The sequence below is a fragment of the Chlorocebus sabaeus genome, chromosome 27 (assembly GCF_047675955.1).
Source record: "Chlorocebus sabaeus isolate Y175 chromosome 27, mChlSab1.0.hap1, whole genome shotgun sequence".
Classification (NCBI taxonomy): Eukaryota; Metazoa; Chordata; class Mammalia; order Primates; family Cercopithecidae; genus Chlorocebus; species Chlorocebus sabaeus.
Window position 1 is genome coordinate 46320069 of NC_132930.1, and position 22963 is coordinate 46343031.

General features: G+C 46.5%; 1 protein-coding gene across 10 annotated transcripts in view; it reads right to left on the reverse strand.

Moving 5' to 3' along the window:
• RGS12 (regulator of G protein signaling 12) overlaps positions 1–22963 on the reverse strand; it is a 155175-nt gene that overhangs the window by 34130 nt on the left and 98082 nt on the right. Inside the window, exon 1 of one of the 10 annotated variants that reach the window (XM_037983147.2) lies at positions 2138–2294. The exons of the other annotated variants lie outside the window; for them this stretch is intronic. Within the exon in view, the coding sequence (XP_037839075.2) occupies positions 2138–2222 (85 nt within the window). The 5' untranslated portion in view covers positions 2223–2294. Of the gene's footprint in view, positions 1–2137; positions 2295–22963 lie in introns of those variants that run through there. 10 annotated transcript variants of the gene reach the window in all.

Below are 22963 nucleotides of genomic sequence, written 5' to 3' on the forward strand. Positions count from 1 at the left end.
TGCTCCTCGAACAAAAGGTGTTTCGATTCCAACACACAAGCACAGTGATGTGAACCATCTGCCTCCTGTGCCGCCGGTGGAGGGGAGATGGGCCTCTCCCTGGTACCACATGGAAGTCCCACGCCAGCCCCTGGGCCCACCTCCCGTTCCCTGGCCGCTCCCTAGGCCTTGCTGCCTCCCTCAGCAACGGGGCAAGCTACCCAAAGGGCTGCTCTCCCTGTTCCCGTGCTGGTGTATTTGTGGAATGAATGAATGAATGGTGACTGATATAAATTCTGCGTGAAAGATGACTGGTGTATTGACTAACATCATGTTCAAAAGCTTTAGCAGATACTAATTATTTTATAAGACTCACAAATCAATAATTGACTCTTTAAAAGTCTAATCAAGAAAGAAACACGAATGTATTTTAAACAGCCAATGATGACCTGTCTGGTGTGCTCGGCTCCACTGTGCCAGGTGTGCCCACGCAGTGAATCTGCATTCCCTCCCTGGTGTGCTCCTGCTCCTGCCCTTAGGGTCCTGCAGAGGCAGATGCTGTGTACAGGAACCCACATGGCAGACCCTCCAGAGAGAGCACAGCCTCGGGTACAGAGGAGTACGGCAGAAAGCAGACGCAGGCATGGCTTGGGGGCGGTGTGGGTGCCAGACCCTCTCCTGGGCCTGCTCAAGTGAGAGTTGCTTTAGTGCAAATTAACCATTTCCAAGGAAGGGAGAGAGGCTGCAGTCCTTGCTCTCCTCTGGCATTGCAAAGACAGGAGGCGTGACCTTGCCAATTGCTCCCCGCACTGCTGGGGGTGAGAGCCACGCCCCCTTCACACAATCTCATTTTGTAGCTTTGTGCTGACATAGGAATTGTGCTCCAGCAATTCCTCCCCATGTGAGGGGGGCCTCAGCTCAAGCACGGGAGCCTGGAGAGTGGAGGAAGCAGACACATTACCTGGAGGAGCCAGAAAGAGAAGCTTCTGGGCCATAGCCCCGGTTGCCCACACCACCCCTGTCTAAGGATCAGGGCAGAAAATTCATGACCCAGCTCTTCAGCTTCCCAAGGGCATGGACAGGACCTGCTGGGCACATGGACCTTCCTAAGTCCAGGCACTGAGTCCAGCCATTTGCGAAGGACACTGGTATCTCCAGCAACACACACGTTTTTCAACAACTGGCTACCAGAAAATGTCCACCCAGAATTCTTGTAATCATAAGCTCTCCTGGTGAATTTTTATGATTCCATTTGGACAAAATTTGTGCAGGTGACTTGCGGAGGAACACAGCAGAGCCAGGTGCGACTGCAGAGCCCCGTGAGCACCATTTTTCTTTGCGACGCGGCTCCACACACATGGAAAGTCGCCTCCTCTCTGACATCCACTTTCAATTATGGATTTCACAATTCACAGCACTTCCATGTGCTCTGGAGTTGTTCTTGTCACGTGGAAAATAGTGCACAGTCACAGGCCTGATCGTGAACCCTGAGCAGCACTCGCCTAAAATAAAATTCCTTGCAAAAGCCACCATTCCGACCCGAGCTCCAAGGCCAGAAGGCGAGGACACCACCACGTCTGTAACTCACGGGCCTGCTTGCAGTGGCCTGCCTGATTCTCCGGCGCTAAGCACGTGAGTCAAACCCACACCTGTGAGCTAAGTCAAAGAAGAAAAGACATCCACAAAACACACCCCGTATCCCAACACCACTTTAGGGAACATGGTCCAGTTTATGGTATTGTTGTGGGGGTTTTTTCTTTCAGTTGACCCATCTGAGTCAAAGAAATGCTTTCCTGGTGAAAGAGTTTGAAGTCTGTTCAGATTTGCTGCTGACTGGAAAAGCCGCCACATTTACACTGGTGGGTCAAACATGTAGGTTACGTTACACATTTTAATACCGTAAGATTAAAAGTTTGCAGTTAGTTTTGTAACACACGGCCTGGGCCCATGATCATCTCATTCAAACCATAACCTCAAACACTCCGACTGTTTAAGTCACAACTCCAAGTCAGATCATGGAACGCGTCACTGCACAGGCCCCCTATGGGCCCCTCACCCCCCACACAATCCCGCTACGGCAAACATACCTGAAGACCACACAAGTCAGTGTGCCCCTGACAACGCGACAAGGTACGCAGACGGGGACAAGGGACTTTACCTGGGTAGAGCTGATAAGAGCCACTGTGATGCCACTTAACCAAATACTTCCAACCATGCACTGCAAACCACCCCTCTGAGTCCATACCAGGGTCAGCCGGCAGAGCCCGGGCAGCCCCGAGCAAAGGCCTGGGCCCCACAAAGGGACATTGTTCCTGAGCTTACACTCCCAGGAGAGCAAATTATTGCAGTTTCTCCCGCGATCCCAGCACACAGCTGACAAAGACGGCTCTGCCCTGCCTGCGCTCAGGCTCATGGATGGGAAGCCAACAGGAGACGTTGCACGAAGCCTTGCCGAAGACTCATGCATAATTCACAGCAGCCCCTCAGCTGCTGCCGCCACGGAGCCTGAATTATTGAAGGCAGGCAGAGCACAGCTAGGTAACTGCGCACGCGGCGTAAACACTGCAGACAGAACCCCGGCCTCCCAACACGCTGCTCCACTTCAGCAACTCCTGTCTTATTAAACCAGCAATGGCAAAGAAAAAAAAAGTACCTGTAGGCTTTTTGTATAGTTTTTAAGTCTTATTTCCATATGTACTTAAATTAAACATTTTTTTGTCCCACAAATATAAAACCTATCTTTTTAATAAGCAGGTGATCACTCAAACACTCAAACTTAGTGTTACCAGGAATATGTATTTAGTTAGGAAATAATCAACTATACCAAACTGGACCACCTGTGAACCATAAGGAACATTTTCACATCCAAGTAAAATATGCCAACTCACAGATATTTCTGAAAAACCTGTGGGCATCCTGGAGGCAGCCTGCCCACCGCATAGGGTGGTCCTTTACTGGGGTGGGGTGCCACGCCCACCTCTGTTCCTCCTGCCCACAGGCCGAGCAGGGCCCGATCTCTGAGGGGATCTCCTGGGTCATCAAGGGTTAGGAAATGTCCACTAACACCACAGGTGAGGCCCAGCAATGTTCCCTGGGGAGAGTGGGTGACACACAGTCTCTGTTTTTCTAGGACACTGCAGTCTCTGCAGTTAGGACAGAAGCGGCCTCCGATAGCAACTGCAGGAATGGGCATGGCCATCCCACTGACACTTCGTTACACAAAGCTGGTGGTGGGCAGGGTTTGGCTGGAGGCGCCGTTTGCTGACTCCATCTACTGACTCCTGGATGGACACTGCCGCATAAGCAGCTCTAACTTGATGGCAGCTCCACTAAAAAGGCATCAAATCAAGCTCAACATTTTCTGAGAAAAACGTTCCGAAAAGGCTGTAGAAGGTGGAGCTTGGCCTCATCTGGCCCACCCTTCCATCACGTGCTTCTTGGCCTCCAGTTTCTGAGGCACAGGAAGCCCTTCTCCACCGCTCACAGGGCGGCCCAGGCAGGAGGTGTGGGTGCAGGCTCTGAGCCCGTCCGGCCTGAGTTCTGAGCTCCTTTCTGGCTGGTCACCTCAGCGGGGCCCCACAGTCCTGCGGGCCTCAGTCTGCGTGTCCATCTGCGGCTGGCAGGGGCTTGCAGGGCTGTTGTGAGGACCAGGAGAATGAAGATGAGCGAGTGGCCAAAGCCCAGATGTAGGTGCTGTCAGTGCAGCTAAATGTGCTTACAGGGGAGCCGGGATATATAAGCACCGAGATGCCATAGGAACCCTTTGTTCACACCCAAACCACCCCTTTCCTAGGCAATGTGTGCCATCCTTTTTGGGGTGCAACTTTTTATTCTGAAATAATTTCAAACTTGCAGAAAAATTATAAGGATAATAAAAGAGACTCCCATATCCATTTTCCCGGATTCACCAAACATCTGCATTCCTCCAGCTCGCTGTATCATCCTGTCCCTCTCCTTTCTGCCCATTCTCCCTTCCTCTAAACATGTTCACACTCGCACACACACAACCTTTCTCCAGACTATCTGAGATTAAGCTGGAGACAGCGTGCCTCTTTGCCCCCAAACACGTCTGTGTAGATTTCCTAAGAACGTGGACATTCTCTTTCATAACCAAGTACCAACATCGAAATCAGGAAATTTAACAAGCCATCTTCCAGTTTCATTGATCCTAATCTTTACAGCTCTTTTCCCCAGAGCAGGGTGGAACTACTCAGGGTGACTGCTGCCGTGTGTGTGCAGTCTCCTTCCATCTGGAATATTCCCCGGCCTCTCTGTGGTTCCCACCCTGACGGAGGTTGGTTATTTTTAAGACTGCCCCTCGGTGTCAGGAGATCGAGACCATCCTGGCTAACACGGTGAAACCCCGTCTCTACTAAAAAATACAAAAAACTAGCTGGGCGAGGTGGCGGACGCCTGTAGTCCCAGCTACTCGGGAGGCTGAGGCAGGAGAATGGCGTAAACCCGGGAGGCGGAGCTTGCAGTGAGCTGAGATCCGGCCACTGCACTCCAGCCTGGGCGACAGAGCTACACTCCGCCTCAAAAAAAAAAAAAAAAAAAAAAAAAAAAAGACTGCCCCTCGGTTGGGCTCGGCTGATGTTTCTTTGTGACTGGCTGGAATGCCCCGGAAGCCATGCGGTGTCCCTCTGGGATCTCCTCTGAGGAGGCACGTGATATCAGCTTACTGCAGGGTGGGCGATGTTGGCTCTCACCATGTGGCTGGGGCACCAGGTTTGTCCACTGTCGTTTCTAGGGTTCCCTGGTGATAATAAGCTTCGTGTGGAACTACTCTGAGGCTCTGTAAGAGTCTTGCTTTGCATCAAGCCTGAGTCCACAATTTCAGCACCCTCTGGTGATTTCCTGATATACTGTTCAGCCGTATTCTGCTCTAAGAACCCCCCTCCTATTACTACAAACTCATTTATCTGTGTTAGTGTGGACTAGCTGGGTTTTTATTTTAGTCCATGGCTCATACCCCATGAATACCTTTCTTTTTTGGAAGCTCATTCCCTCCTTCAGGCTGGCACCTATATCCCGCTCAAGTGTCCTCATCATGCCTTAAGCACTGCCTTATTTTCTGGTGTAAAAAGAAAATAAAAGCGAAGCTCCAGCTTCATCCTGTGTTTTCCCCACTCCAGCCCAGGAATTAGTCTTTGCTCCACAGAGCCTAACTCCCTCTAAAGAAAAGAGGTATTAGACACCAAAATCTGGATATGCGGGTGCTCACTGCTGCTGGGGTTTCCCTGCCTCCAGCCCCATCCCAGTGGATAGAGCTGGGAAATGTGGATGCATATGCACACACCACTATGTCTATTTTTCCATCCACACATCTCTCTATGGAAAACCATCGGTTCATACTGATGCCTCCGACAGCAACCCAACACCCTGAGCACATTCGCACCTCCTATTCCATCTCTGTAACTCCCTGCTGGCATTGGGGAACTGGCTCCCATGAGCTCTGATGTGTTTGTCCCTGTGCTCAAGCCTGGCACACACAAAAAGTAGCTTAAGAATGGCTGGCCGGGCGTGGTGGCTCAAGCCTGTAATCCCAGGACTTTGGGAGGCCGAGATGAGCAGATCACAAGGTCAGGAGATCGAGACCATCCTGGCTAACATGGTGAAACTCCGTCTCTACTAAAAAATACAAAAAAAACCTAGCCGGGCGAGGTGGCAGGTGCCTGTAGTCCCAGCTACTCCAGAGGCTAAGGCAGGAGAATGGCCTAAACCCAGGAGGCGGAGCTTACAGTGAGCTGAGATCTGGCCACTGCACTCCAGCCTGGGCGACAGAGCGAGACTCCGTTTCAAAAAAAAGAAAAAGAATGGCTGACCCACACCCCTGCACAGACAGACCTACTTACTCGCCCAGCTTAAAATCCTACCATCTACTGTTTAAAGCCTGCACTTGATCACCAAAGTGAATTTGTTTCCCCTTCAAAACAGCCAGGCCTTGTGAAGACCTACATGTGGTCACTACAGTGGCAAAATTCAGTTTCAGGGAAAATCCCCACATGGAGACGTATGCCCCAGGACAATTCTTCTGTCTCTGGCTGCCGTGACATGATTGATCACATGGCTTGAGTATGTCTGTGCCTTGGTTTTCTCATGGAAGAGAACTAATCTTTGCAAGGCTTGGGGCAAGGATAGATGAAGGAGCTTACACCACATATCTAAATGCTGGAAAATTATAACAAAGGCTAACACATTGTTAAATAAGCTATATTCCATCTCGCTTCCCTCCAACAACCTGGAAGGCCAGGTTTAATTTAGAATTCTGGAACCTAAGTTCTGCACAGAAGCGTGGTAGAGCAGGGAGGGCTGCCACAGCCCACAGCCCCCTCCTCACTCCCTTAGCTTCACACCTCAGCCTCATACTCTTCAGTTTTGTATCCAAGTTTTGTCACATCAATAACCCCCTTTGGGCCTCAGAGTATCTATTTCATTCCCCAGTTATGAACTGGGAGATGCTTTTCAAATTTAAAGCAATGAGGCCTTTCTTCCCAGAGAAATCTTATGGGACTCCCTGTGAGAGGCTGGCTTGCGGAGGGAGGAGGACATTTGGGGCGAGAACACGTAGGGTAGGCTCAGGCCCCTTCTCTGCTTCAAGCAGCACAGGCTGTGGAGGCCGACCCAGCTCTGCATCTCAGCAAAAGCCTGCCACAACTGCAGAGCCTGCTGAGGGTTAGAAAACAGGAATTTGGAAAAGCACCTCCTTAGAAAAGAGTTTACATGCTATTGATCTCAGTCAATCAGCCCATTTTACAGATGAAGCTGCTGAGGTCCAAAACATTCTATGACCTGCCTGGGCTGACATCAGTGACTGTGCTGGGCCCAGACTCCACATTCTCCATGGTGAGGTCAAAGGGTCCCCATCAGCACTTCCTGGGCTCACAGGGAGTCTGACCCCCACAGCCGGACCTCAGAGGTCTGCAGCCAGCCCTGCAGAGGACCTGCCATGCCTGGCAGGTCTCATGGACCCCTCAAGGTATAGTGTACTTTCCATTACCTCAAAGGGCCAGAAGAAATGTGTGCCCAAACAGGAGAAATCTGAATTCTGGGTCTTTCCTGGAGTCAGTACTAGAAACTTGTGATTTATAACTATTCTGGCAGAGCCCAGCAAAACAAAATCTCTACGTCTGAAGTGACACCAAGTCCTTCTGGAGAGTGAAATGCCAACAGGCGGGGGTGAAATGCTGCCAGAGCCCATGAGGCCATGCGAGTGAGCAGAGCGGCTCCTGTGAAGGTCAGTGTGGGAAGTGTTAGGCGATGTGCAAAGACAAGTGAATTTTGTCACTTGTCACTCTGAATTTTTAGGATTCTAGGCTTAGAGCTACCAACTATGACCATAAGTAGTTGGTGGACTAGAGGTCACATCTGACCACAGGGAGCCCTTAGGACGCTCCGAGAAAAGACACAGAACATTTTTCAAAAATCAATCCTAACTGACTTCATTGATTATGCTTACTTGAGCTGAAAAAACTTCACATTACTCATTTAGTGGTTAATTCTTTTGTGAAACTGATTTACTTCATTTTGATGAATAAAATATTTATACTTTGTAAAGACTTTCTTCTTCCATTCTTGTGCCAGTGGCCACACAGGAAGTTCAGACCTTCTGGCTGTGGCTTGGCCCCACCAGAGGATGCCACCCAATGCAGAGGACGCCACCCAATGCAGAGGACGCCACCCAATGCAGAAGCCCAAGGGCCCCAAATGCTGACCTCATGAGGAAGACTCAAAAGTGGTCCCAAACCCTTCCCTCAAGCCAAAGTGGGGCCACCCACACAGAAAACTGAGGACACAGTCCTGAGGCCCTGTGCTTCAACTTAAAGAGTCCAGGGATGGAGATGATGAAAGGGCACCCTCCCCAGCAGGACTGAGGTCAGAGGACCAGGCTTCAGGGAAGGAGAAGGGGTCTGAGTGTGTAAAATCCTAAAGGATTTGTGACATTTAGAGGCCACCCCCATAAGCCAAAAAGAGGTAACACAAGACAAGGAAAAAAGGGCTACTCTACACGTCAGGGGCAGATGGTGGATGCTTTCAGCCATGGTGGCCATATAGATGGGATTTGCTGGGACTGTGATGACTTCACATAATTTTAATAATAAATGTCATATGTTAGATGTAAAACTAAGCACAATGCAACGTTTGTACCTTTTATATGACTTCTGACATAAAACAAACTTAAAAAGTCATTAGTCCTCAACTGGGGTTCCAAAAATCTGGTCACCATGCTGGTCCCATGTCCACTGGCCCAGGGAGGTGTGTGGCGCTCACGGGTTCCTGGGCCTGCTGCCTGTGCTCTGGCCCCTTCCCAAGGGTGGAGCTAGGGCTCGAGGGGCCACCTCTGGAGACTGTTCCTCCTTGCTGACTGTGAGAGGCTCTGCAAAGCCCTGGACTTTTACGCAGCAGCAGACTAGGCTGAGGCAGGGCTCTGCTCCATGGGGGACCCAGCCATTCGGCCCATTCTCTTCCTAAAACCAGGTGGGCAAGTTTAAGGTGAGCATGCGGTAAACGAGGCCACTGCCTCCTACTCACAGTTCACAGGTGCTGACGGGATGTCTGCTCTATGGCAAGCTGTGTTCTAGGAGATGGATCCCCAGCCTGGTGTTACCTAGCCCACAATGTGCTGGTTCACAGTGTGGTTCCAGAGTTACACTGTTTGGATCTGACTCAGAGCTCTGCTCCTTCCTTGCTGGGCAAGACACTCCACCCCTCTGTAAAACCGCAGTTAAAAACAGTGCTCTGACTTCACAGGGATAGCGTGAGAACTCTCCTCCTTACCAAGGAACTTACGAGTTACTAACTTTCCTATAAAGCTGGGATAATAACTATGAATAGATGCTGACATGATAGGAACACTGTGACAAACAGTACAAGGCACATCCTAGGCATCCAACAACATTGTCTGACTAAGTGGACCGCCTGTCCCAAATAACAGCTAATGAGAGACTACAGGCTGAACGGGGTATCAACTGACATTATAATGCACAATGCATAAAATATTTTCTTCCTTGAAAATATGTAAATATAACTCTAAAATCCCTATTGAGCTTATCACCTAAAATTCTGGTCCTATACTCCCTCCCCAAAGATAATCCATCTTATTAATTTGGTGTTGGTCCATTCAATTTTTTAAATATTTTTACCAACATACATATGATCCCATGGAAATCATGTGTTTTGTTTAGGAAAGCCACTAGGGTTTATCTCACTGAATTCTGCCAGGTTTAAAAGTTGGGCCTGGCCATGGGCTATGCTTTCAGTTTTGTATAATAGTTAGATAATAATATTATTTGCAAATAATGACTATCTTTTTTCTTCCCAAGTTTAATATTATTTTTCTTGCCATGTAGTGCTGGCCAGAATCTACAATACAATGTTAAACAGTCGCTGAGATAGAGAACATCCCTGCCTATTCCTGGCTCTAACAGGAATTCTTCTAAGATATATACTATTACTAATAGTATACACTATTATTATATGTATTCTATTAAGTATAACTTTTTAAAAAAGGAATGAGTACTTTTTCTATTCATTATTATATATATTACTAATTACTGATACTAATTAGTAATTAGTATTACTAATACTATTAGTAATTGGTAATACTAATGAGTATTTAGTATTACTAATACTATTACTAATAGAATATATAAAATACTTAATAGAATACATAAATGTAATACATAAATAGAATACATAAATAGAACACATAAATACATAAATGTATTCTATTAAGTATAACTTTTTAAAAAAGGAAAGAATGCTTTTTATCGGTAATTCTATTCGATGCTCCTTTGGCCTCTAGTGTGGTAATAATATGATCTTCCTCCTTTAATCTATTAATGTAACACTATCCGTTGTTTTGTTCACCAATGTATCCCTAGTTCCTACAAGAGTTTTTTGAAGAAAAGTGAGAGCCCCCCCAAAAATAACTGTTGAATGAATGGTGGGATGAATGGAAAATTCCCTAATGGTGAACTACCTTTGCATTTCTTGTGTAAACCAAACTTCTCAAGGATGCATTAAAAAAATGCTACTGGATTCGATTTGCTAATATTTTATTTAGAAACTTCTACATTTACTCATAAGTGAAACTGGTGAATAATTCAATTTTCCTGTGCCATTTTTCTCCAGTATTGGTATCAGGAATATGCCAGTCTTGCAAACTGAGGTGAGAAGCTTCCCATCTTCTATGCCCTGTGTAAAGACAATATTAAGTTGGAAATGTTTGTTGCCCCTCCTTGTGGAAGATCATTCAAGCCCTGTGTACTGATGTCAGGCTGAACCATGTGTTATGCTTTGGCCAATGAATGTGAAACAGTACGGCTGGGAGCTATGACCTGATTCTGCCCTGCTGTCCTTTCCCTCTGCCACAAGGCCTGCAGTGCCCCATTTAGGAACTGCTCCAATAGCCTGGCTCCTGGAGGAAAACAATCAGAAGAAAAACAAAGCCAAACTGCAGTAGGCATGTAATGTAGTGTAAGAAATGAACTTCTGCTTTGCTAAACCCACCAGGATTTTTGGTGTTATTTGTTATTGCAATATTACTTAGCCTAAGCTGACTGATAAACTCATCTGTATATTGGTTTGGGCATGGTGCCTTATGGGGAGTTTGATCTTTGACTTCCAAATCATTTTTGCCTATGTTGATTTATCTAATCACTTTCTACTTCTTCTTAGGTCAACTGTGATCATTTATATTTTCTAAAGATTGTCTAGTTAATCAAATGTACAGTACAACATTGTTAATGGAATTGTCCTACAGTGTTACTTCTTAAGTCTCTAACTGTACTTAGGACCTGTTTTTCATTCTTGATGTTATCTTTGTCTTCTTCCTCTTTTTCTTTTTTCGTATGGATGGTGTTTTGCCCAGGCTGGCCTCAAATTCCTGGGCTCAAGCAATCCTCCTGCATCAGCCTCCCAAAGTGCTGAGATTATAGGTATAAGCCACTGTGCCTGGCCTCCCTCTTTTTCTTGATTATACTTTTGATCATACTTTTAGTTATATACTGTTTGGGTTTTTTCTACTTTGATAATTTCTGCTGTTATCTTCATTTCCTTAATCTTAATTTGTGTTTCTTTTTTTCCCTACTTGTTTATGTTGAAAACTTATTTCCTATATTTTCAAACTTTTTTTCTAATATATACATTTAATGCTACAATTTTTTCACTGAAAATCACTTGGACTATATTCTGCTGGTGATGATGTGTAGTACAGAATTATAAATGGTTCTAAATTGTATGAGAGTTTCCATTTTAATTTCTTCCTTGATGCATGGATTATTGAGAAGTATGGTTTTAAACTTTAAAATGTATGAATTCTTTTTTATTATCATTTTATGATTGACTTCTATTCAATTACGCTGCTGTCAGGAGCCACTCTCTATATGCTATAATTTTTTTTAATTTGTAGCAACTGCATGTGTGGCATATTGTATGTCACAACTTTGGTAAATGTTCCATGCGCTTTTGAAAAAAAAAAAAAAGTGTATTTTCTATTGGGTACAAAGCTCTCTATGTGTCTGTTAGATTTAATTTGTTTGTTTTTCCATTCACATACTTTGTAATCTTACTATTTTTTTTATCAGCTTGATCTCTCTGTTTCTGAAAAAGGTGTGTTATAATCTCCCCTCGGAGTACTTACCCACATTGATACCATGCCGTTCACTTCTGCTCTGCAAATCTCATGCTACTTTTGGTGCATACTGCCTTCTTAGTTCTTTTTAATGCTTTTTCACTTTGTCTGATATTAATATTGTTATGTCACTTCTCTTTTTTCTTAATATTGCCTGTTATATCTTCTCATTTAGTTGTTTTCAAGCTTTTGTCATTTATTGTTGTTTGTTTGTTTTGAGAAGGGGTCAAATTATATTGCCCAGGCTGGCCTCAAACTTTTGGCCTCAAGTGAGCCTCCTGCCTCAACTTCCCAAGCATTCCCTATAATCCACAGCTAGGATTATAGGTGTGCACCACTGTGCCCGGTTCAACATCGTGTATTTTAAAATTGGGTTTTTAACAATCGAAGTAGAGAGTTTTTCTCCTCTGATGCTCTTTCTCTTCTGTTGATCTTGTAACCTTCTTCAGGACCTCCTGGGTTCTTTTCTCTACCCAGTCCCTCTAAAATAATTTTATTCACTTAGTAAATTATATTGAAATGCAATTAAAACAACATTAGTAATACTACAAATAATGGCAGCTATCATTTATATAACTCCTTATTATGTACCAGGTATTGTCCTATGTACTTCACATATATTAAAATCATTTACTTCCCATAAGAACTCTGTAACTAATGGGTCCTGCTATTATTCCATCTTACAGATGAGAGAAAGGAGACCCACAGCTAGGAAGTAGCAGAATTAGGATGTAAACCTAAATAATTTGGCTCCAGAGGCCATACTCTTACTTGTTCTATGTCCTATTGCCACTCAAACCACATCTCCAGCATCTTCTGGGTTCCCATGTGTCTTACGGGTTTGAGACTTGCCTTTTCTGCATGATCTCTAATTACTCAAGTTTACCGAGGCAATGAGTTTCATTGAATTGCTTCTGACTCCCAAATTTCTATTTTCAAGCCCAACCACTTTTCCGCATTCTGTACTCATTTATCCAACTGTCTACACAATACCTCCATTCGATTTTCAATAAACATCTCGAATATCCCATGTCCAAAGCAGAATTCTTGGTTATCGCCCCACTATCTGCTCCTCCCACCCTAGTCTTCCCCATCTCTGCAAACACCCTCATCCTCCGGGCTGCCTGAGGCAAAACCCTGAGGTTAGTCTTGGGACCCCTCTGACGTCGTTCCACTGCTCCCCCCATGGGCATGTGCACACACGACCACTCTCTCTTGGGTTCCTCATGACCCCCTGGCTGCCATCTCAGCTTTTTCCTGGTTCTTCCTATCTTCCCAAACTCAGATAAGGGTTAATCCTCACCCATCTTTCAGGTCTCAGCTCTGCTCGGCCATCTTGACCACAGGGTGGGCTCTGGCAGGCCCCACACTTGCACAGCTCCTCCTTCTTCCATCACAGCCAGTGTGGCATCCCACTGCAGTCCAACTGGGTACCCAGAGGCACACAGGGCCTTCCCACTGGCTTCTCTGATGCAACCAGTCCCTTTTTTCTCAAGTCCTTGCAAGATCTTGTGTGTCCCAGGCTGCTCCCTCACCTTCTTTTGAACAAGAGTCTATTTGAGGGTGACGCATTAGCCTGAAATAATCTCTATTGATGCTGGTGTTAGATACTTATAGAGGTCATTCATCCAGAAGAAATGGTTTTTAAAAAGGCAAACCAAGCCAGATTTGGTATTTATTCCTGGGAGGAATGGTCTCAAGACTTTGAGAGTAAGAATGAGTAACTACATATTGAAGATCACATATGTATAATTACAGCAATTAAAAAAAAAAAAAAAAAAAAACCCAATTGTCCAAATGTCAATGGCTGCATGTGGCTTGTGATAACATTTCCAGGAAAAGCATCAACACAGATTCCAGAAGTGCTATGTCTCAACCGGCTTGGACGAAAGTGAAGATGACTCTGGAAAGCTGCCAGTGACTTGAAAATTGCCTCCAAAATATATAAGGAAATGCAAGGGCCAGGAATAACCAAGGCAATCTTAAAGACAAGCAAAATGAAGACTATAGCACTAGATATCCAAATGCCACGAACAAGAATTATGACATGAAGTCCTGATCCAATGACAGACAAACAGATCAATGGAACAGAACACAAAGGCCAGAAACAGACCCACAAATATATGATTACCTGATACAGGTGTTGCTTCAAGTTAGTGGGAAGGATCGTCTTTTCATTACATGGAGCTGGGATAACTGAATACCACATAGAAAAAATGATTCTTACCCCTACCTCACACCATACACAAAAACATTAATTCCAGATGAATCAGAGATTTAAATGTTGAAGATAAAACAAAACAGATTTACTTTCATGGTCTTGGGAAGGGCAAAGTCTGCTCTAAAAGGACAAAAGCATTACCCTAAGGGGAAAAATGATAAATTGGATTATATTAAGAACTTTCAGTCCTCAAAAGATACCACTAAGAGAATTAACAGGTAAGGTATAGAAAGGCTTAACTACATACATAAATCTATAAACACATAAATCCAAAACACAAGGTATATCTAATACAGCCAGCCCTCCATACCCGCATTTCTGCATCCACAGATTCAACCAACTGTGGACGGAAAATATTTGGAAAAAAATTAATGGAAAAAAATAAAAAATAACAATATAACAAAAAATACAAATAAAAACAATATAGTATAACAACTGTTTACATAGCATTCACATTGTATTAGCTGTTATCAGTAATCTAGAAATGATTTAAAGTATCCAGGAGGGTACGGGTAGGTTATATGCAAATGCTACACCGTTTTATACCAGGGAGTCAAGCATCTGCAGATTTTGGTATCCGCAAGGGGTCTCGGAACCAATTCCCTACAGATACTAAGGGAAAACTATACATAAATCCACCATAAAATCATTTCCAGAATATATTTTTAAAATTTTCTATAAATCAATAAGGAAAGGCAGATAACCTAACAGAAAAATAAGCAAAAGTCTTGAACAAGCACTTCACAAAATAAGATATTCAAATGGCCAAAAATATATGAAAAGGTGATCAATTCCTAGTCATCAGGGGACTGAGAACTAAAACTATTTAATTTTTTTTTTTTTTTTTTTTTTGAGACGGAGTCTCGCTCTGTCGCCCAGGCTGGAGTGCAGTGGCGCAATCTCGGCTCACTGCAAGCTCCGCCTCCTGGGTTCACGCCATTCTCCTACCTCAGCCTCCCGAGTAGCTGGGACTACAGGCGCCCGCCACTGCGCCCGGCTAATTTTTTTCTATTTTTTAGTAGAGACGGGGTTTCACCATGGTCTCGATCTCCTGACCTTGTGATCCACCCGCCTCGGCCTCCCAAAGTGCTGGGATTACAGGCGTGAGCCACCGCGCCCGGCCGAACTAAAACTATTAACACAATTAAAATCTATGTATGTGGCTACAGGGAAAGTGTTGAGAGGATGTTGAACACCTAGAATGCTCATATACTGCTGGTCAATGTGGACACTGTAAAAATCATTTGGAAATTGACAGTATTTACTACAGGTGAATATATACAAACCCCCAGCCTATCAGAGCAGAAATGTATGCAGATGTCCACCCAAAAGGCCTGTACAAGCATGTTAAAAGGCACCATCTGTAATGGCCAAAAGTCAGAACCAATGTGATGTCATCAAGAGAAGAATGGAGGAATGATGCCATATTTGCACCAGGACAGTCCACAGCAAGAAGAGTGAACAGCTCCTGACAGATACAGGAGCAAAATGCCCCTCCTATGTTAAATAAAGGAAGCTATACACTAAACAGCATACACTGCATGAGTCTTTTTTTTTTTTTTTTTTTTTGAGATGGACTCTCACTCTGTTACCCAGGCTAGAACGCAGTGGCGCAAACTCTGCTCACTGCAACCTCTGCCTACTACAACCTTCATCTCCCAGGTTCAAGAGATTCTCCTGCCTCAGCTACCCCAGTAGCTGGGATTATAGGCATGCGCCACCACATCTAGCTAATTTTTTTTTTTTTTTTTTTGTATTTTTGGTAGAGACGGGGTTTTGTCATATTGGCCAGGCTGGTCTTGAACTCTTGGTCTCAGGGAATCCACCTGTCTCGGCCTCCCAAAGTGTTGGGATTACATATGTGAACCACTGTGCTCAGTCAGTCTCTCTCTCTCTTTTTTTTTTTTTAAGTTTGAAAACAGGCAACAGCTGTCAGGTGAGTGGTCCCTTCCAGGGTTGGTGACTGAGGGCCTGCAGGGGCACCTGGGCTGCTGGTAGTGTTCTGTCTCTTGGTCTGAGTGCTGATAACACAGATGTGTGTTATTCTGTGAAAATCTCTCAAATTGCTCATTGATGGTGTATGTACTTTTCAGTGTGTAAGTTATTCTTCAATAAAAAGTTTTCATTACTTGAAAAACAATTGCAACAAAAATGCATCTGAAGTGTTTAAATAATGCCATGAAATGTGAGCAGAACAGAGCCACCTTTCTACATCAGTATCATTGAATATAAAATGCAATTTTCTATAATGAGATAGAGTATTCTCATTAGCTATTTGTTATCTACATTCCTTTCCAGATTTGTTATTTACATTTCGTATATTCAGCTGGGCATGGTAGCTCATGCCTGTAATCCCAGCACTTTGGGAGGCCAAGGTGGGTCTATCACCTGAGGTCAGGAGTTCAAGACCAGCATGGCCAACATGGTGAAACCCCATCTCTACTAAAAATACAAAAATTAGCCGGGTGTGGTGGTGCACATCTGCAATCCCAGCTACTTGAGAGACTGAGGCGAGATAAGAAGTGAGATAAGAATCACTTGAACCCAAGAGGCAGAGGTTGCAGTGAGTCAAGGTTTGCCACTGTATTCCAGCCTGGGAGACAGAGCAAGATTCTGTCTCAAAAAAGGAAAAAAAAAAAAAAAAAAAAAAAAAGATATGGCGAAGGAGCAGGCAGATGAAATGCCGTAGAAGGGCACCACATTCAGAGCGATGCTGGCAGGAAGGTTCGGTCCTAGGTGCTCTGGGGGCTGGGCAGAGGCTTGGTTTCCGTACCTCATATGGGGAGCCGGCCAGGCCAAGTCCAACCTGGGCTGGGCACCTGCCTCCCCAAATTCCAGCCATTTCCCCACAGTGCATCCCTATTCTTAAAGATACATCACCACTGGCATCAGGGACTTCAGCCTGATTAATATGAATTGACTCACATAGATGTCATTTTAAAGCTGGGAAAGCAGTAAATTATGTCAGGAGTCTCAGATCTGGCTACTCTTGACATTTTAAAACATTTATATAAAGGCTTCTCATCATCACAGACCCATGACAAACAATGACCAGAGATACGCGGTTAGTGGAAGAACACTACAAGGAGGCTTATGACCAGTTCTCAGAGCGCAGCCCTGTCATTTCTGTTCACGGCACGCTCATTCACACCTGAGGACCGAATTCCTTCCTGACACAATGAGTAAGGGCCAGCCTTGCTGCTCAAAGCCCCAGAGAGGCGAGCCCCGCAGACAAGGAGCAAACATGCAGACGCGGCCAGCAGTGTGAGTGTGACATTGAGTGAATCACACTCAATGTCAGCGAGATGGGTCCAAGCCAACTCCTGCGCTCCTGGCCACATCCCTGTCCAGGTCCCTGAGCTTCCAGGAGCAGAAAGCAGTGGCAACACCCCTGCACCATGTGGCGGGCAAGGGCATGGCTGGTGCCGCCACAAGGGTCAGAGCTTGGCCCCTGCTCAGGGACCAAACTCAAAGCCTTGCAGGTGGCCTGCCCTCCTGGGATCCCGGCTATCACTGTTGACAGGAGCCGCACGGCACCCGCCTGACGCGGCTGCAGCAGGGATCAGATGAACTAAAGATGTGGAGTGCCTGGCCACGCACTGCTCAGGAAATGCCACTGCCACCACCAGTCCCAGGACAGCCACTGAATCAGATGCAGTCATACCCCTGCATGGTCCGGATAAGCCAAGAGTCCCTTCCAAGGAGGCAAGCTACTCCAAATTTTCTCCCATCAACCAAGGGGCCCTTGTCAGGGCCCTGCTTTGTTTCCTGGAGGGGGCTGGGTGGTGCTACTGCGGAGGGGCAAGGCTGAGCGTCCCCAGCTCCAGAAGGCAGAGCTTGGTTGTGACCCTTGACAGCCACAGAAGATTGATGCCTGCTGTATACAGGGAAACACTCCATGATTTCATCTGACGACCTCATTCCGATGCTCTTACTTTTTAGAGCTGAAGGCGTGATGAAGCCCACCAGAATCTTACAGAAATGAGAAGGTGATCGACGTGTACTGGAACCAGGCTGAGGCGCTTGTTCATTCACTGGCTGCTTTCTGTGCCCAGCACAGACGCTCCAGGGACGGGCCTCAGGAGAGGAGAACCTGCTCTTTCCGGGTTGTGAGGCAGCTTCTGGGAAATCACTGAAGCTCTTTGTGCAAGGTGCCGTCATGACCTGAGTTTTGTTCTGAACTTTATAGACCACATCCCACAAGTAAGGTGAAAAAAATTATATCACAGAGCTCTACCTGCCGTGGCAGAGCACCTGGGACTGGCCTTCCCCTCCTGCCAGACAGTACTAGAAAAGTAGACAAAATACGCAGAGCATCACGACATGCGGGAAAAGACAGTAAAAAGAAAAGAAAAAATATGCGAAGCAAGAGTTCCCAAAAATTGGACCACAGTCACAAGACTGTAATTCCTGATGAAAAAATTAATGAGGTGAGCCCTGTGACCACCCAGAGCTGTCTGCCCAGAGACACTCCATGAACCACAGCACAAGGAGGGGCCCAGGAAGAACCACCGTCCAGAGCTGAGAAGACAGGGACCAGAATCAGGGAAGGCCAGGGTGGCTGGAACTGCAGGTTCTGGAGACAGCGAGCAGGCAAAGTGCCCAGGGACCTCACAGGAGCCTCCAGCTGTGGCTGAGTTCTAAGCTGTACGTGCACAGCCGAGACCCCATGAGGCAGGCAAAGATCAGCTGGGGGCTGTGGTCGGAAGAGCTGCCAGAACTCACACAGGGTCAGGGGGTTGCCGAGTTCCGGCCAGTTCTAGGTGAATCCTCAGCTGTTAGAGGAGTCCCAACATGTAGCTTAACAAACCTCTGTATTTTTTAAAGGAAGACAACAAAATTCAGCACTCAGTCAAGACCTGCCAGACAAATGAATACTCAGAAACATGAAACCCATAACCAGGATAAAAATCAGTCAGTAAAAGGACCCAGAAAGACAGAGATGGCAACATTGGCATCTAAGGGCTTTACATGTCTTATAAATATACAAACATTTTTTGTTTTTTTGTTTGTTTGTTTGTTTTGTTTTTGCTTTGAGACAGAGTCTCGCTCTGTCCCCCAGGCTGGAGTGCAATGGCAAGATCTCGGCTCACTACAACCTCTGCTTCCTAAGTTCAAGTGATTCTCCTGCCTCAGCCTCCCGAGTAGCTGGGATTACAGGCACCTGCCACCATGCCCAGCTAATTTTTGTATTTTTATTAGAGACGGGGTTTCACCATGTTGGCCAGAGTGGTCTGGAACTCCTGACCTCAGCTGATCTGTCCGCCTCAGCCTCCCCAAGTGCTGGGATTACAGGCGTGAGTCACTGCACCCGGCCAACATTTTTGGGGTTTTAAAGGAAAGCGTGAAGAGAATCAGTAGAAAGAAATGAAAAAAACAGAAGGAACTGCTAAAGATGAAAACACAGTCTCTGAGATGACGGGCTCATTGGCAGGAGCTCCATCATGGGAGGGAATGAGCTGCATATCTGATGCTAGAGTGACAGATCAGTGAACTGCAGGATAGAGGGAGAGAAACAATGAAACGGCAAGCATGCAGGGGACACAGAAGCCTGAACATGAAACGGCCTCTGTGATTCGACGGGAAAACCAGGTGGCCTAACACGCTTGCATAATTAGAGTCTCAAAAGCGGGAAGCAATGAAAAAATACCTGACAAAACAAATCCCAAACACAACAGACACAGAAAAACCAACCGGAGACTCATCATAGTCAAACTGCTGAAAACTGACAACAAGGAGAAAGGCTTCAAAGCTTGCTGTTGGGGGTGTGCCCAGAGGGGATTGCTTCCCAGTCTGTCCAGCCTGGGGGTAGGGGAAGGCTTTTCCTAAACTGTACAGAACTGCACAGGTCCTGTCCCTGAGAAAAGCCCTGGAGCTCTCCCCACACTCAGGATCTACTTCTAGACCTTCTCCTTAAATCATTTTGGCCAATCCGATTTTCAACCCAATCTACATAATAATTTCTTTCTGCAACTTCATACATACTCTCCTGAGAGCAAATCTATTAACATTTTCAGACCATTTTGAAAGTACTTAGGTTAAAAGTTCCAGAAGTTTAAAATAATATTAATTATTTTAGTAAACTACTAAGATATACAGAAAAGTGTACAGATCGTGAGCAAGTGGCTTGGTGGAGTTTCGCGGACCAAGACCGAGGAGCTGAGCAGGAGCAGCCCCCTGGAGCACCCAGGCAGCCCTCTCTGACACGGCCCCCAATGACCCCAGGCAGGCCTCTCTGACACGGCCCCCAACGACCCCAGGCAGGCCTCTCTGACACGGCCCCCCAATGACCCCAGGCAGGCCTCTTTGACGCGGCCCCCAATGACCCCAGGCAGCCCTCTCTGACGCGGCCTCCAGACCACCAAACAGTGCGGACACTGCTTCTCATGCCTAGGGTTGCATGAGAGGAGTTCTTGGTTTGTCTTTTCCCCAAGAATCTAACTAAGAAACTCCCTTGGAGTGGGAAGGGGTGGTGCCTGCTTCCAAGTATGGCCTCTGGGGAGGTGATGCAGCCACAGAGGCACCAAGGGCTTCTGGGGTCGCCCCAGCCAGTCGATTCTCAGGCACAGGCCCCCAGGCTCGCACACGTTAACTCTGGAATATAGGTATGCAGTTAGTGGCTTTATTGCCTTTGAATTTGTTTGCTTGAAAAAATAATTTCACAATATTAAAAATTAGTAATAAAAACTCTCTCCAAATATTTCATAGAGTTGGAAAGAAACAAGTACATCGGAAGGCATCCTGGCAGAAATCAAGTCTCCACGCTTCCAAAACTGAAAATCTCCAGTCTGACGCCTGTTTACAAATACTAATACAGTATTCCACACCCTATAAATACACTGTTATTCTGAGCATCACTTTGAAGTCCAAAAGCAAACCAAAAGAATGTGACATATTAAACCAAGTAAAGGGTTCTGGTTAAAACAACTGCTCCCACAATAGTGCATTACAAATTAACATTCTGTTTCTGCTATTTAGCAAACATTTTTGGAAAATGTGCAATTAGGCTGCACTGTTTTTCTGATGAGGAAAATGTAAATGTAAATTTATCAACTAATTCTATATAAGTACTGATGGTACTACTCTCAAGCTTTTCCCTTTCTCTTTCAAAATTTTATAGAATACAAATTTTGGCATTTGCCAAAAATATCAACAATTATACTTCATATTTTAAAAAGGAATGCACTTTAAAGTCCCCCAAGTTAATCCGGCAATTACAATAACCCTCCACCATCAGGCAGCCGTTTGTGACAGCTCCCCAGGCCTCAGTGCCTGTTCCCTAACAAGGACAGGCGAGATGAAGACACAAGACTAGGAGACAGAAAGTGACTTGCCCCAAGAGGTTGGCCTGTCGGCTGTGAAGCTGCGGGTGGAGCCGGAATCTTCGGCCATGGCCAGGTCCGAGCACCGAAGGCCTGCGTGGCGGATGAAGGCACTGGAAGAGCCTGGCGGGCACGCAGAGCAGCCCAGGAGGCGGCTGCGGCGGTGGGTCCACCCCCCACGCCAGTCACACAGGAGTTTCTGCTTCTGTGCTGTTTCTACTCAGTTTGTGTATGTGCTTTTTGAGAAGGTTTCACGACCAAAAGGAAAATCACTGGAAGCCACTGTCCCCGCCCAAGCCTCGCCCCAATGCTCTGGCTGATGTCTGCTGAACACCGGATCATTCACTCAACAGACAGTTCTCACGCCAGCTGCTGTGCTGGGCACTGGGACAACCCTGACCTGCCATGTGGAGGTCACACCAGCTGGGGGGACAAAAGCACCGACACAGATGAATAATTAAAATGATGGAAGCTGCTCCTAGCACGGGCAGGAAATTGACAGTGGCCATTGCTCAGGATGGGGGCAGGTGGTCAAGTTGAGAAGAGCAAAACCGCGTGTGCCTGAGGTGCCATTAGACTTCCAGACCAGGGTGGGACGCAGGATAGTTGGGGGGACAGGGGCTCTGAGCTGGTGGAGAGGTCCAGTGCAGGGGCCGGGCAGATCGCTGCTGCTGCTGTAGGGACAAGCGCCAGCATTCAGGAGAGGGGAGCAGGAGGATGGCTGCAGAGACAGGGCCAAGACTGAGGTCTGCATGGAGGACGAGTAGGTGGCAGCCAAGTGGACAGAGTGGGTTCAGGGCAGAGCTGAGGCACGGGACATGAGGATGACACAGGGATGGAGGACCAGGACTGGTACGTGTAGGGGGACCCCAGGGTGAGGCTGGCAAGAACGGAATGTTTGCGAAGCAGCTAGAGCACTGGTGTCACGTGGACCTGCCACCATCCCCCAAAGCCAGAGCTGCATGGTTCCCCGGCTTTCCTGCTGGCACAGACGCTGTGCGCAGGAGGAGATGGGCCCTCTGGGAGCTCCCCGATAGTCTCCACACCCCGACTTCAGAAGGTGAGGTGGTCACAGCTGCAACATCCGCCTCTGGAGGCCTCAGTGAGTGGGGAGATCCTGGCAGGCCTCTTGGCACAGAGCTTGACCGATGGAGGAAGGCACAAGAACGGGCTTCTATGAGGCCGTGGTTCCGGCTCCGTGCGGAACCAGACCAGGAGAGGTGAGAGGTTCCTTTTTCCAGGAGCAACTGGGCATCTTCCTTTCCTCATTTCTTCACAACGCCCCATATACCTCCAGCTCGACCTCACACTTCTGTCTGAATAACTTCCCACAAGGCAGACCATTTCCCTGCTAAGTTTCTCTATAACGCTAGAATGTTCTTCCTTCTCTCCAGCTGGAATCCGCTCCCTGCCCCCAACCACGGCCCAGCCATGCCCCCCACAGAGACCAGCCCTAACCCTCTTCTCTGAGGGTACTCTCTGGCTATGAACGGGTGGCCACTATCGGCCCCCTTCTTCTGAAAAAGTAAAAAAACCACACTCCAACTTGAAAAAGATTGCCAAAATAGCATAATCCAACTTCCTTAAAACCAAGCCACAAAACTAAAACTCTCCAGTGAGAGCCTGAGCTATAAAAGCACGATACACGCCACAGAATAAAACCGTGGCATGGACACGAACTCTCCAACTGGTAAGCTCGTTGAACACAAAATATTTCTAAGTGAGTGATTTATTAATCACCCAAACTAGACATGACGACGAGACAGAGAAAGCCCAGCTGAGCAGGTTGCCCCCCAAGCCAACTCC